Below are 15164 nucleotides of genomic sequence, written 5' to 3' on the forward strand. Positions count from 1 at the left end.
TCCCTCTTTGCAGCCACCTGCATTTCACCAGGCCTACGTCCTGACTCAGTGAGGGTTTGCTCAGTGCATTTAAGGGCCAGGGCCAGCTCAGCAAAACTAGGGCTAATTTATCATCTCCAGAACGATGTCCACCCCAAGCAGTACACCACCAGCAAATTAAAATAAAAATCTTCTCCTGATTTTGTAGTCCTACAGATACTGCATGGCAGCCTCTGGATAGTGAGTCTGAGGTTACGACAGCCTTCACGCGGCTCTCCCTGCCACCTGCGGCCCCCTCCATCCACCTGCGGCCTGGGAAGCTGGTCGCAGCCCCACACGCTGTCCTCGGTAAGCCCAAGCCCATGACCCAGCCTGCCACAAGCAGCCCCTCTGGCTGGCCTGATACAGACCTGCCCTGTCCCTCACGTGCTACCGCTCCTTACAGCTGTGCTCACCCCGCGTGCTCTTCTTATGCCGGCCTCCCTGACGGACCCTGCTCGTCCCTCACGTGTCTCCCTTTCCCGGAAGCCGTCCCTCTCTTCCTGGCTTGACAGAGTCAGACCTCTTTCTTCTGTCCCTCCCCTGATGACAGGGGCCCCTTAAAGATGGTGCTGTGTCTGGTTCACACCTGGAGCCCCGGCTCTGGGCACAAGGCCCACCACATGCTTGCCCCAGACTGTGGAGCTGGTACCAAATGATTAGGTAGGCCCAGCATTTGACTAACCTGGACCAACGAGTCATTGTCCCTGGACTCCAGTCACTCAGTCCGTAAGGCTGGCGACATTTCTGGCATGCTTTTGATCAGGAAAAGCTCCCAACCTAGAGGTATCCTGGTCCAACAGGTTCATCCCCCAGGGTCATCCCAAAAAGCAAGAGATTTTTTGAGTGGAATGCGAAAGTGGGAAGCAATGGGAAGCTTAGATGTGAAACATCCCCAAATTTCCCCAGTGTGTCTGTTAAAGAAAGACAGGTTCACTTGACAGACGGGTTTTTTTTTTTTTTTCTTTTTCTTCCCTTGTAACAAATGGATGGAGAACAGGGTTTTAAAATTCCTGGACCCTGGAATACGTTTCTATCTGTGTCAAAGTCTACCCCTCCACCGCCTCAGCAGAGTTTAAAATCCTAGCTAATAGGTTAACAACTGTTTTTCTTCAGCTTCAAATGAAGAATATCAGAAGGCTGGGGGAATATGCAGCTCTCCAATTTGTACGGACTGCACACAGCTCCCCGCAATGTGTGTTTGACAGGACTGACATTTTGTACCGCTGTGAGATGGGAAAACGTGTGACATTTTTATTCATGGTGGCGTACGCCCTTGTAATGATCAGCTCTGGTCGATGTGCTTACCGCAGCAGCCCCAGAGCCCTCGGAGAACAAACAGGAACCCAAGGTGCCAGCAGTTCGACTGCCTTATTAAACACCGCCAGGATCCTAACGAAGACCAACTGCTGGAAAATCTCACTGTCAAATCCTCAAGGACATTGTCAGTGCACAGCTAACTGCATATATTTTTCATTTAAAATACTCAAATCCAGCATTGTGCCATTACGAGCAAGGGGAGGGGCGCCCGCTCCAGTGGCCATTCTGTCAGCTGATTCTTCGGAACTCCAGATGCTACAGCCAGGTGCCTCTTGGGGTTCACAACTCAGAAAGGGGCAGCAGAGACAGGGAACGGACTTCCTGAAAACCCAGTCCTACCTTCAGCGTGAAAGGCTGAAAGTTACAGACCCCTGGTAAGAGGCACCTGGAAAGTCAACCCACTGGTTCTTGTCATGAGCCAAGGCGAATCTGCATGATTTGAAAATCTGTTTCTCCCCCTAGCCAGCCATCCTCCTGTAGGTGCACCCCATTACATCCTGCAACGTGCTGCTAATCAGCCTTCTGTTTGGCGGCAGACCTGAAGACATCTGTAGGAACACACGGCCGCAGTTGGTTTCAGACCCTGGCAGGAAGGCTGTGTGTCAGGATGCCCACCTGCAATCTCACCACTTGGCTCAATTCAAAGGCCTCGAGGTCAGTGGGCAGGAGGACCTCCTCCCTTCGGTGGTCATTTCTAATGCTGATGCACACTGATGGATGGAAGCCAATCACGTGGCTGACCCTCGGAGCTTTTCGGGTTGTTACACTGGGTGATTTGGTTATGGCTGCATACGCTAACATACTGATATATTTTGTAAATATGTATTATTTATATAGTGCCTCTATTTCCATTCTCCAGCCCTGATGCACCAAGACACGCTCTGCTGTTTATTTATGGGGTCCTTGTCGCAACAGGCCTAACAAGGCGCCTGTGTGTGGTTCTTGCAGGTTGGCAACAAACTCTAAGTGGTTGGCTAAACAACTGGATGTTCTCCATCCATCATGGGGAGAGGCTTGCATTTTAAGGTGCTGCCCGTAAAGTCAGCAGAGCATAATACTATGACATCATCTTTGGCAGAGACGACCTGGGACACCGGGGAGCTGGCAACCCAGAGAGTGGGAGCCGTAACATTTCACACCCTGGGATGGGGGAGAGGGTGAAATAAGCTATGGATACCCCAATTCCAGGACCCAGAGAGAGCAGAAAAAGGAAGGTGGTTGGTAGACAGCCTTGGGGCAACAGCGGGACAGAGACGGTGGAGGTCGCTGTACCTTATTTCCTCCGAGCATCCAGCAGACCACCAAGTTGGGTCTGTCTCCCAGGTCTTTCTCAGCTCCTTCCCTCCTCTTCACCCCCATGAGCAGGATCCTAAGTCAGAGTCCCACTAGCTCTTGACTGCAGGTTAGCAGCCTCATTAGCAGTCTCCTTGCTTCACCTGCTTCCACGCCCTTCCCACGGTGGCCCAGAGTAAATCTTCCCAGGTGCCATTCCCTCAAATACAATCCTCACTGGTTCCTAGACACCCACACGACACATTTCCAGTTCCCCCAAGACTCAGGCACCTCCCACCTCTGCAGTTTGGCTCCCAGCCCTCACCGGTTGCCTCCTGGCCTCTTGCTTCCTCACATTAGCCCCCATCTTCTCTGAGGAGCCAGCCTCTCCTGTCCGTTATGTATGTTATATGTTACTCTCTTTACCTGGAATGCCCTCCTCCTCTGGCTCTTACCTTTCAAGATCCAGCAGAAATGTCACCTCCTCTGAAAAGCCTGCCCTGCTTCCCCCAGACATCTAAGGGCCCCTCTCCGGCCAGTACACTTAGATCCATTAGCACTTCTTTTTCCATAGGGTTTGCTGACTGTCTCTCCCAGACCATGAGGGCCACAGAGGCAGGACAGCATCTTATTCCCCTGTGACCCCAGGGCCTCGGACAGGGCTTGGCCGCCGAAATGCCTTACTATATGTTGAATAAATGAAGGAAGGAATTAAAGAGGACATAAAAGAATAACTCAGAGTTCTGCCTGGCAAAAAACTCCAAGGCTTCAGGAGTTTTCGTCACAAAGACCAGAGGGCAGCAGGGGAAGAAGAATTCTTAGCTGGCCATCATGGCTTGGGCAAATGAAAGTGTTTGGCAGACAGCCCTGGGGGGCAGAAGCTTCATTCCTGCCCCCTCCCCCCCCAATCTAGGGAGAGAACATCCCCTGGGTTAGCACACCTGGAGAGTTGCTGTCTCCTGGCTTCTGCTACTTTATCCCACCTGGCCTCTCAAGGCACCATCTTGCCAAGATCCAACCTACTGTCCCTCTGCGAACATTTATTGTCTACTTCACTAAGAAAGTGCAAACAGGGATCCACTTAGGAGGAGTTTGGGACAGGAGCATTCCAGAGAGGGCCAACGAGGTAGCTGTAACCATGGAACCATATGGCTGATGGGCAGCAAATTCTCAGAAATTCAGTTTCAGCTGCTTCCAGGCAATGTTAATCCCCTACCACATTTTGCATTTCAAGTGGAATATAATCAACAATCCCTTGGGAGAAGTCCTTTTTATATATTCCGTTTTCATACTTTTATTATATTTTATAATTCTCTGCAGTATAAACAAACAAATGTGATACAATATTCCAGAAGACATGGAACTAAGCAGACTGGGAAAACGATGACCTAAATTAGGGACACGGTCAGTGTGATCAAGTGTATAGGAGGCTGGCATGCAGCACTTGATGCCAAGCTGCCCCAGGGTCAGGGGAGCTGGAGGTAAGATAGAAGAAGCCAGGGCTTTGAATCTGAATCCTTCCTACCAGCCAGCGGATTAGAGCGAGGCCCTTGACCCTACTGAAAAGCAGGCAGTCTAGGCCCTAGTGCATCAGTCTGGGTGAGATCCTGTGAAACAACACAAGCACCTACTGTGCACCCTGTCCGACACCCAGCAGCCATCCAGCTGGGCAGCATCATCGCTGCTTTTGCAACGTTTGCCCCCACAGTGTTAAGGAATCTGGGACTCTGTAGGTTTATTTTGGGGAGAAAGCCAAGTCTCAAATCCAGGCAGTGGCCAGGAACTTTAGCCAGGAATGAGGGAGAGGCAGTCCCAAACCACTGGCAGCTGCCACCAGATGCCTCAGGAACCAGGTGTAAATGATGATGAGGGTGTGATGAGAGGTGCAGACTGAAGGGAGAACCTGGTCTCTAGAATCAGACCGACCTGGTTTGGAATTCTTGTTCTGCCACTGACTAGTGACCTCAGGAAAGTTGCTTAACCTCTCTGAGCACTGGCTTCCTGGAGATAATACTAACTGCATCAGTCCTATAGGATTGTTGAAGATTAAGTGAGGTGATGCCTGCTAGAGGCCTGAGTCCCACACCCCACACCGTCGTCCACGTTATAATGAAAACCAATCTAATCCATAGAGCCCCTCCTTCCAGTGCCACCTCTTGGTTAGTCCCTGTCATTCCTTCCTTCTGGGCACGGCCAGGTTAATAATTTACCTAGTTCACACATATACTTAGAGATTGGTGGGGGGGTCACATGACAGGCAGCTAGCTCCTGGCATAGCATTCCCATAGCCATGGGGTGGGGACTCCCTGCATGGCCCCTGACACCAAGTCGATTTTCCCAGAGGATCTTGCTTGTGGGATATAATTTATTTTCAATATTTTATGTTTTATTTCCCCTTCCCTACTGTGATAAACTCCCCACCTTTGGCACAGAGAATTCTAATCTGAGAAAATGCCTCCTCTGGTCTCGCTGAATCAGATTTCCTGCTCCTGCCCTGCTGGGCTCAATATTTCCCTGGCAGGAAGCTGGATTCGGAGCTGCTCCAGCACAGACCTTAAAAGAAATGCTGTTTTTTAGGCTCTGGCCAGTCTTCTGGCAAAGAGGCCCTGCTGTCACACCGCTGAGTGTGCACAGACTTGGGGGACACAGGAGGCCTGTCGCTCATGCACAGCGCTGCACATGGGGTTTACAAGGGAACAGAGGCGCGGCGCAACACCAGCCATCCCTGTTTGTGGGTCCTCCTGCTCCGCTAAACTGGACTCAAGGAGTGCACAGAGCCTTGCCCACTGTTTCCTGTGATTCGCCACCTTTCATGTATCCACTTGCTCACCACTGGGGTCATTCCCCAAACTCTCCCTGGGTAAGACATCTGTGCCAGGCCCTCTGAGGCTGCTCTGTCACAGAGTTGAGGCAGATACTGTGTCCCTGTCTCTGGACTGGACCATGCATCGGCAAGGGGATGGTGCCAATCCAGAGCAGGAAGGGAACAGCTCTGCTTGGAGGAGTCAGGGAGGCTTTCTGGGGGAAGGGGTGCTGGATGTGGCCCCGACAGCTTGATGGGCTTCTGTCTGGAGAACAGAACAGGCAGGACACTCCTGGCAGTGGATAAGACAGGAGCTGATCCATGGCACTCCCCTGCACCACCTGTCCTCCCTGCCCCCAGCACCCAGCAGCACCCAGCACCCAGCACGGGGTCTGGCCTGGAGCAGATGCCCCTGAAGAGAAAGTGGAATGAATGAGTACAAACTGTGTGCTGGGCACAAAAGGATGGGACTCTGTCCTTTGGGGGTGGTGGGCTCCCTGAATCACTCCTGCCTCATCAGAGGGGGCATTTAGTAGAGTCTTGCAGGGTGATAAGCACAGGCCTTGAGGTGGAGGATGGCAGGTACCTCCAGTCCAAGAGGCTCGGTGATGGGCAGGGGGGCCTGGGAGGCGGTGACTCTGCCAGGGCCCTGAAGACTTGGGTTAAGTTTTCTGAGTACAGGGCGAGTCCGTGATTGGGGATGGAATCCTAGGGACAGCCCTACACTCTGGAGGACCAGAGGGCCTGCCTATCTCAATGCTTGCTGATGTTTTCTGATGCCCCCGTGCCTTACAGACCAGCTGGTGAGGAGGGCAAAACGTGACCCCAGAAACTGAGGGATGTAGGGGTATAGTGGGCTAGTGCCCTGGTAGAAGGAGGGGTGGGACAGGTCAATGGCAGACTAAGACCCTGCAGCGAGAGCCGCTCAGGAAACAGGAGTGAGAGCAGATACCACGGCCACCAGAACAAAGGGGCCACACTCTCAGCAGAGCTGAGGTGCAGACCTGAGCTCTGGTCACCTGCAACATGGCTTTGAATCCTGATTGCTACTTCTAAGCTGTACGAAGTCTCCACCCTCCCTGTCTCTGGCCCATCTCCCCCTCTGTGAGGGGAGATTCTGAGACACCCCTGGGTGGACAAAAGGACTAAGAGGGCTAATCTGTGGGAGCTGCCTAGCAGTGCTTGGAGTTGGAATACGTTTCTCCAAGGTCTCGGCGGAGTGCCTGGCACGCAGTGAGCAAGTCATGCTTGTAACTCCTGCCACGACTGCCCTTAGACCATCCAATGCCTACCATATAACAGGTACTCAAATGGTTGTTAAAGTACTCAAATGTCCTGGGAGGGCAGGTAGGGGAAGGGGGCTGGTCAGGGAGGGAGCTGCCCCTGGTCCCTGGTCCTGCAGGTATCCTCACCTGTGCTGAACAGAGACCAGGTGCCATAGCTTAGGCAGCACATTGCTAGTGAACCTGGATTTTCTCCCAGCGGCTGACACCTCCCAGCCCATCCATGGTGCATCAGAAAATCCACCCTCCTTTGCTCGCCCCCATGCCGGTGTGGAACTCTCTGGCCTTCTCAGGCTCCTGGGGATGACAAGAATAGTATAGTATCTGGGAAGGCTTAATCAGAATTCTCCTGAATTTTCCACTCATTATGAATTTCCAGAATCTGAGCTCTTTGATTGGCATGATTCCCTCCCAAATCGAACACGTGGGCTCAGAGGAGAAAACTCTGGCCTTGTTAACCTTCCATTGGAAAGCTGTCTCTGGGCTAGCCTGGGCTCTGAAAAAGTGAGTCCACCTGCAAAGACAGGCCCGCCAGTCACCCTCTCCAGGCACACCTGACAAGCTCACCGGCAATTTAGGGAATTTGCTGCCTTTGGAATGGCAGAGAATGAGTCCTAACACCTTCTGGACAGCCACTCCACCAGGACTGAAGGCAGAAGAGCCTGTGGTCACACTGCTGCTGGCACAAAACCTGGATTGGAGCCAGAGGGGCTGGACTCGGGGGACCACCACAGTAGCATCTGCCTTCGCACACACGGACATGGCTGAGAGAGCAGAAAGAGGGGTGATGGAAAAGGGGAAAGAGGACTTGGAAGTAACAGGGTTTGAAAGACTAGCAGGCAAGGACTCTACTCTGTGGACTGTGAAAGCGTGGCTAACGAATTAGGCCAAGAAAATGGCTCTGGACCGCAGACCACGATGCTTGCCAGCTCCTCATATCTGCTACCCCAACCTGCCCACGGGTTCCTCTGTTCACCATCCTGTCAGCCAGGAGCACGGGCACCTACTCCTTCCAGCGCTATCTCCTGGCCATGCTGTCAGCCCCTTGCTCTCTGCTCCGTGGTGCAAGCCCTGATCAGTTGGGGGTTGGCTTTCCCACCGAGAGTGCTGGGGATGCAGGTCAGTCGCCAGTGCATAGGTGGTAGGTCGGCTGCCCCTGAGGGGTGTGCATCCTGAGAGTCACGAGGACAGCTGCGTGCCAGGCTGCCAGGCTGGCTGTGGTGGCTGCACCAGGAGATGGCCCACAGCTGTCCACCCCACCCTCTGAGACACTGACATATTTACTGAGGGCCCATGTGCAGCACTTAGCTGAACAGACTCACTGAACCCTTATGACAACTTATGACCAGGGCACTGCTATACCCACTCCCAAGATGGGAAACTGATCTCACTGAGGTCAGTAACCGCTGGATGGTAGCACGGCTGAAACGTAATTCCACAGCTGCCCGATACTGGAGTCTGTGCTTTGTCATCTCTCCCACGTTGCCCCCCCAGCAACTGATCAGCACCTGCCTTTTCAGTAGTTACATTTTTGTGGGGGACGGGGGCTGTGTGTTTGCTTTTTCTGCCTCCATGAATGGAAGGTACGTACGTGTGTGCGCCCATGCATATTACTGGGACCACACCGCTTGAGAGCAAGTTTCGGAGGTCCTGGTACTTTGCCCCTAAATGTTGCAGTGTGCATTCCCTAGGAAGAAAGACAAGCTCCCCCCAACAAACCACAATATTAATAATAATTGCATTGTATGGACTAACATCCTCATCCATCTTCAAATCTGCCAACTTCCCCAAGAATGTCTTTAAAGCTTAAAACAAACAAACAAAAAACACTACCATAATCCAAGTTAAGTTCATACTTTGCTTTTGCTCATGCAGCTTCATCTCTTTTATAGACAAGATCTTTGCTTTATATGATATAATTCAAGGGATGCCAGGCTTTTCCTTCCCTTGCCTGCTCTCTCTCCCTCACTCTTCTGCTCCCTAGGTCAGCCCATCCTGGGGACAGGGGGTATCCCAGTACTCTGTTTCTTAGCCCTCCCTTCCTTTCCAGGCATATAGGATTAGACCTTGGGAGTTCATAAAAACACGAAATAAGAGGATCTAGATTCCTATAATACAAAGCTGTTTCTCTACTTGGAAATAAAACCCTTATTTATGGAAAGTGATTTGGAAGTAGTTTTTTGCCACTAATGGATTATTCATTTTTCTTCTTCACATGAACAGAATTATAAGCGTAGCAAATGAAATAAAACCAAATAACTGGCTGGACACACAGCTGAGACCTTAATAATCAATTATTAATCAATTTAAAAATTCACATCAATAATAAAGCCTTAAGATGTTTATTGGCTGCCAGTTCAGTGCCAGGTCTTGTGGTAGACTTTCCAGAGGCTCATATTCCCACAGGGGAGGACAAGCATTAAAGAAATAGTTATAAGGCTGTGAGAGACGCATTGTGTGTGCCAAGTTCTAAGGGTAGCAGAAAGACAGGAGCAGCTAACTCTTCCCAAAGGAGTCGGAGGATTGGATTTACAAAAGGGAGCTGCTCTGAGGGCAGACAGGTAGAACATGAAGGGCCTCGTGTGCCTGCTGAGGATGAAGAGGGAATGTTTGGAGGTGGGAGCAGCAGGGAGGTGACAAGGCCTCTTGTGGTTGCCTCAAGTAGACCCTGCAAGGCCATGCGGGGTATGGAGTGGGGGTAAGCCTGGAGGCCGGAGGCTAGCCGGGAGTCTGTGGAACCGTCCAGCTAAGGGGATAACACAGTGGAACCAAAGCTGTGATGGAGGCCATGGAGAGGAGAGGGACTGGGCAGCGTCCAGAAGGCTGCGAGGTGGGGGTGAGTGGACCCAGGCTTCTAGAGAGACAACAGCGCTATTCACTAAGGTGGAGATCGTGGACGAGAAGAGAGTTTGGCAGGGAGTATACGTTCAGACTGGAAGCTTGTGGTGGTTTGAGATGTTTGGAGAACACAGGGATATCTGTTGGAGGTGTTTGGAAAATCGTGTGTGACTTCCAAGCTTAGTGGGGCAGAAGGGGTTTTTCAGGGCACGTGGAGCCAAGGGTACTGAGAAGGCATTTACTGGCTGGGCAGCTTTTCCAGCCTAGTGTGAGACTGGCACTACATGACCCAGCTCGCGCTTGTCAAGCCAGGGCTCTCCATATGCACAGACAAGCAGGCGACCATATTCCAAAAGCTGTTCCTGGGTGTGTAGCCAAAGCCCTCTGTCCCAGATCTCTGCAAGACATGAGAGTGCTTAGTTTGGGCTTTGGTTTATCTGGCTCTTCAAACTTTGCATTACAGAGATTTATAGACCTTTCCTCAATTGGGAGAATGTACTTCTTGGAAGCTACCAGATTGGACGGCAGGCAATAATTCCGTTTGCAGGATCAATCATTTGCAGGGAACACACAAAGGGGGCCCTGGAATGGATTTACCATGATGTTCCTGGGGGAGCCCTGTCTTCCCACTTCCAGAGAACGCCTGGCCCCTGGCACTGCCAGCATGGAGATAGGACTAGAGCCTAGTCACTGGGCTCCCACGGTCAGCTGGGTCCCCCTAGCCAGGGTGGGGGCCGAGAAGCAGAGGTGCCACTGGTTGTGCAGTGTGAATTAGCCACAAGTTCAAGCACACGTCTTCTATATCTGTTTCCTTGTTTGGGCGGCAGGTATCGTGCTTTCTTCCTTACCAGCTGGTAAAGACTCAGTGAAACAAGCACAGATGTGAAAGCACTTTATTAGACACAGGGAGCAAAGCAGTTTTCTTGGAGTTGCTACCCTGGATTTCCCTGAAGGAGGGGTCAAGGCAGGATGTTCTGGCTGAGGGGTGAATGGAGGGCACTGCTTCTTTGCCCCTCCACATCTACAGAGAGGGGGGCATGTCCACTCCCCTTCCCAGGGGAGAAGAGCATGGGGGGGGATCCTAAGCTTCTCTCTGTACCCCCTTGTTCACTCTTGCCAGGGAGAAGAAAGTGCTTGTTTGGGTTTGGGAAAAGAACCAGGCATACTCCAGGCTCCATGCACCCTCGCGGCTCCCTCCTGCAGAGCATCCAGTCCCCAGGCACGGCTGGCTGCTGCCTGCAATCGTCCCCTTCTCCTGCGTGGAGTCGCTAGTCTTTTTAATTCTGAAGTGAAGTTTTAGCAAGCCCATCTGGCCTCAGGTCTAAAACAGTATTCTCCTTTCAGCCTTATCAGTAAAAAAGCTGGCATTTTTATCTCATTTGACTATCTCCTGGGCCTTATTTCTCAACTATTCCAAACTTGGCGGGGGGGGGGGGGGGGGGGGTGCGGTGCGGGGAAGAGTTATTTAAAGCCTCTCTAAACCTAAATACTTTCCAAGGTAGGAACAGGCATTCTCAAGTTGTTTGAGGTTTCTGAACTCTTTTAAGAAACCATACAGGATAAAGGATGCAGAGGCTCACTGAAAACCCATTTACTTTGCTCTCGTTTGGAATCGTCAACAGGGCTTATCATGAGTGCTGAGTGGCGATACATGTGCCTGCTTTAGGAAACAAATGAATTGTTTGCGAGTTCAGTTTGTTGACAAAATATTTTTTAATTATGGGGCCCAACTTGGGACTGTGGGTAGTGGCCCTCAGGGTGAAGAGGTTGCCCCCGTGGGGCCCTGAGCTCATCTCACTTCTGTTCTTCTCACTCTGGGTCGGACTGTCCACTTGCTAGTCTGTCTCCCTCATTACGCCCCACAAGGACTTTTTTTTTTTTTTTAAATACATGGCAGGTCTCAATATATGGATGAGCAGATGCATAATTAAACGGAGGGATGGTCATAGCCTCAGGGGAGGAAGCTGCAGAGAGACAGAGGGGCAGGGAGGAGCACCTTCTCTCCCCTGGCAGAGGTGGCTCTGGCCAGCGCCTGGCACAGCTGTGTCTGAGGACTCCACTGAGGCCTCCGCTGGCTCCCTGCCACCCGCCCCTGGTGTCCCCGCGGAAGTCCCCTGACCGGCTCCACGAGCACTGCTTGAATGTAATAACCACCTCCACAGCCTCTGTTCCCACCAGAAAACCAAGTGTTCTGAAAGAACACACTCCACAGAAGTACAAACCCAAGGCAAAAATCTTGCCTGAGGTTCACGTCACTATGTGGCTAGTTCAAATTATTTTGCTGGGACACACTGGCTTTAACAGGCACCAAGCAGGTGAAATCCCTGAAGTGGGCTCTGTAGTTGGGATTGGCCTAGGTATTTGCGCTGGCACTGAGGCCCTGGCCAGGTCCCCTCAGGTCTCTGGGTTCTAGCTCTGGGTCCCCCTTCTTCAAAGGGCTAGAGCATTGATGACATGCTTCCCCAAAACAGAATGATACTGTTGGGGTCACATGAGTAGTTCAAGGGCTATACGGATTGACACTTTAAAAAAAAAGACTTTTTTGGATATACCTTAGGAAAACACTGGACTAATAGGTCAGACCTGTGGTGCTGTCAATGTCATTACTTAGGATGAGGCTAAAGCTGGTATGGATGTCAGGTCTAAGTCTCTTTAAAGAGAAACAGCAAGTAAAAGAATAGCCCAGATGGTAGGAGGGTGTGGCAAAAATTTTTGAAATGGACCTCAAAAGACTGTTTCTTGGAGAACAGAAAGTCCCCCAAACTCATTGTTGCCAGTAGTAGGTGCTCTAGAAACAATGTTGGTTCTGGTCACTGGCCCGTCAAACCAGGCGCCCCGGAAAAGCCCTGAACAAATAACAGCATGTGGCAAAGCCAGAAAGAGTTAAAAGAAAGTGTCTGTGGTTTCCCTGGCCCATCCCCCCTGCAGCTAATCTGTCACCTAATGAAGAAGCGGCCAGCACAAGTGAGCTAGCTGGCAGTTCACTTACAGCAAACTGATTAAGAATGTTCAACCAACAGCAGACTGTAGACCTTTCCAGAGAAAATAAATAGAGTGTAGACTGTATGCAAATGTGTTTGTCACTTTGACAGCACGTCTCAATTAAGGCATCTCGTGGCTGTGGGTAGGCTCTGCGGCTGCAGCTGTAAGGGAGAGCCTGCTGCATGGCTGATACTTGGGGCTTGACCTTAATCCGCATGCATGCATTAAAAAGAAAAAAATCCTGCCTTCCTGTACACTTGCATAATGCTGGCAGCCACGTGAGGGAAGTGACAAACGGAGAGAAAAAGCCACTTTCATCCTCTCCAGTTTACAGACCTGTGAAGGCACAGACAGCTCTTATTTCAACAGAGTTTGGGGTGGCTTTTTTAATTGTTTATCTCCCACCCGTGCATGTGTGCGCGTGCACGTGCGCGCGCGCGCACAGACACACACACACACACTCTTATTCTGCATTTAGCTGGGAATGACATTAAAGCATCTTTACTTCTTGCTGAAATGGAAAGAAGGTTTTTCTCCATTTCAAATAGGGCCTCCTTTTTTGTGTTTTGAAAATGGAATGTTTAACACCATGAAATCCCTCTCCCCCGCCCCCTCTTTCTCTGTAATGGGCTTCAAACTCCAGCGAGGGGCTCTTTTCATGGGAAGGTTAGTGTGTGCAGGAATGAGGACAAAGGAAAGCAGGAAGCTGGCTCTGGAATGCCACGCTGGCTACCACGGGGACTGTGCTTTCAGCAAACACCGCCAGGGAACTGGGGTGCAGGTTTCTCCAACAGGGCCCGAGCCCCAGAGGACGCAGCTCTTCAGGGGTGCAAACACAACATAATCTGAAGATGAGTACTCCCCAAGTGAGCACTGGCCCAAGAACGCTCCCTTCTTGCGCTACATTTCAGTTTTTAGAACATCCCTTTGAAGTGTAAAATCAGAAAAAGGGACCAACCTCTTGAAGTTTAAGATGTATGAATGTATTATCTGAAAATACTGATTATGGAGGAAGATTCTTATGTGTCAATAGTGTCACCCCTTACCAGAATAACCCACAGCAACCATTTCATTAATTCTCCTCTATTTCTGGATAGCTCAATGCTGGTACAAAGTAGGCACTTGGATAAACATCTGTTAAAAACAGGGCATTTAAAATGTACGTTTCTAGATCCTATATGTGATGAAACAGCCGTTATACTTAAGGTAAAATCATAAAGGCTATTTTAGTCATGTTCCATCCAATCAATGGCTAAAGAAATCAAGTGATTTAAAAATAAGTAACCTTGCAAATTCTTGTCACAGCACATCTTGCTCATGGCCATTTTTCACAAACCAAATAATTATGACTTTTGCTCATCAAGAGAGTAGGTTTAAGAGAAATTAAGGGGAGCGTGTACAATCTTTTTCAGCTGAAAATAAAACCCACTGCTTGGAAATAGATTGAAAAATTCAGTTTCTATACGGAATACAATGTTTTACTTAAGGGGGGGGAATAAACAAATAGACAATTTTTCAAATGCTCAGGTCATCAGAAATAGTTGGTGAAAGAATCAGATCTCTGGAATAGTAGCGCAGGGGTTTCCTCTAAGAAGCATGACTCCTGATATTGATTTGCAGGAAGTACATTAATAAAGAACTCCTAATTGATTTTTTTTAAGACTTCGCTTGTTGCCTTTTATTTGAAGGTGCAAAGAAGGGCCTGGGATGCTAAAGTGTTCTAATGAGATGCTTAGCTAAAGGAGGCACCTTCAACAGAGTGCCTTGGAGTGGGGGAGGCGGCAGCCGCATTTAATGACTTCATTCAAGAGTTGAGCTACTGTATGACCAGAGCCATGCTGTCTCCTCAAAATTTCTGAAAACTCCCCTTCAAACACGTAAACACACGTTTGTACCGAATAAACATTCAAAGGTGTGCAAAGCTCCAAAGAGGGGATTTGCCAAAGACAGTGGAAATGAAAAGTCTGTCTGCCACAGTGCTCTAGCTTCTGCTAAAAAAACTACAAAAAACAAGCAACAAAGCAAGACTAGTCCAAGGGCCTGGGTACATACCTGTCCGAAGTGGACTGTGATTGGCCTTCGGTCTTCTCGGAGCTTAGGGTGATTGGCCTCCACCAGTGGGGACGGCACGGTCTTTGGCAGCTGCTCTTCCATGGTGGGGGCACAGCCATTCTCGGTGATATCCTGTGGGGAGAAGCCAGTGGGGGTTGGCGTTGGGGTCACAGCACCTGCTGTGAGCAGCTGTTCCCTCCAACCCCACAGCTCAAGGGCCTGCTATGGAACACCCTCTGGGAGGTTCAGAGCCTATTCTCCTGGAAGCAGAAGGGTAACTTGGCTCTTTGACTTTTAAAGACAGGAGAAGCCAAAATCATACACATTAAATTGCAAAGACAACAATAATTCATAATAGTGGGGAAAAAATCTTTTTATTCTACTACCTTACACAGCTATTTCCATTTTTACATATTCACTTTGTCCACATGCAGACATTTAAAAATTACTTGCAATCACAGCTCATGCATAATTTTACATTCTATTTCTTCCTACTATAAGACTCTCTATGGTGCTACAGTCATTTTAATGATAATTTTAATAGATGCATAATATTTTATTGAGTAGATATATAATAATTTAATAAACCACTCTAT

The 15164-nt window shown here is 50.0% G+C and overlaps 1 protein-coding gene across 19 annotated transcripts in view; it reads right to left on the reverse strand.

The window, feature by feature from the left end:
* DENND1A (DENN domain containing 1A) overlaps positions 1–15164 on the reverse strand; it is a 509667-nt gene that overhangs the window by 37815 nt on the left and 456688 nt on the right. For all 19 annotated transcript variants that reach the window (XM_077850604.1, XM_077850612.1, XM_077850613.1 and 16 more), the window contains one exon: positions 14569–14700. In XM_077850604.1, the coding sequence (XP_077706730.1) occupies positions 14569–14700 (132 nt within the window). The remainder of the gene's footprint in view (positions 1–14568; positions 14701–15164) is intronic.

Source organism: Canis aureus, chromosome 16, assembly GCF_053574225.1.
Source record: "Canis aureus isolate CA01 chromosome 16, VMU_Caureus_v.1.0, whole genome shotgun sequence".
Lineage (NCBI taxonomy): Eukaryota > Metazoa > Chordata > Mammalia > Carnivora > Canidae > Canis > Canis aureus.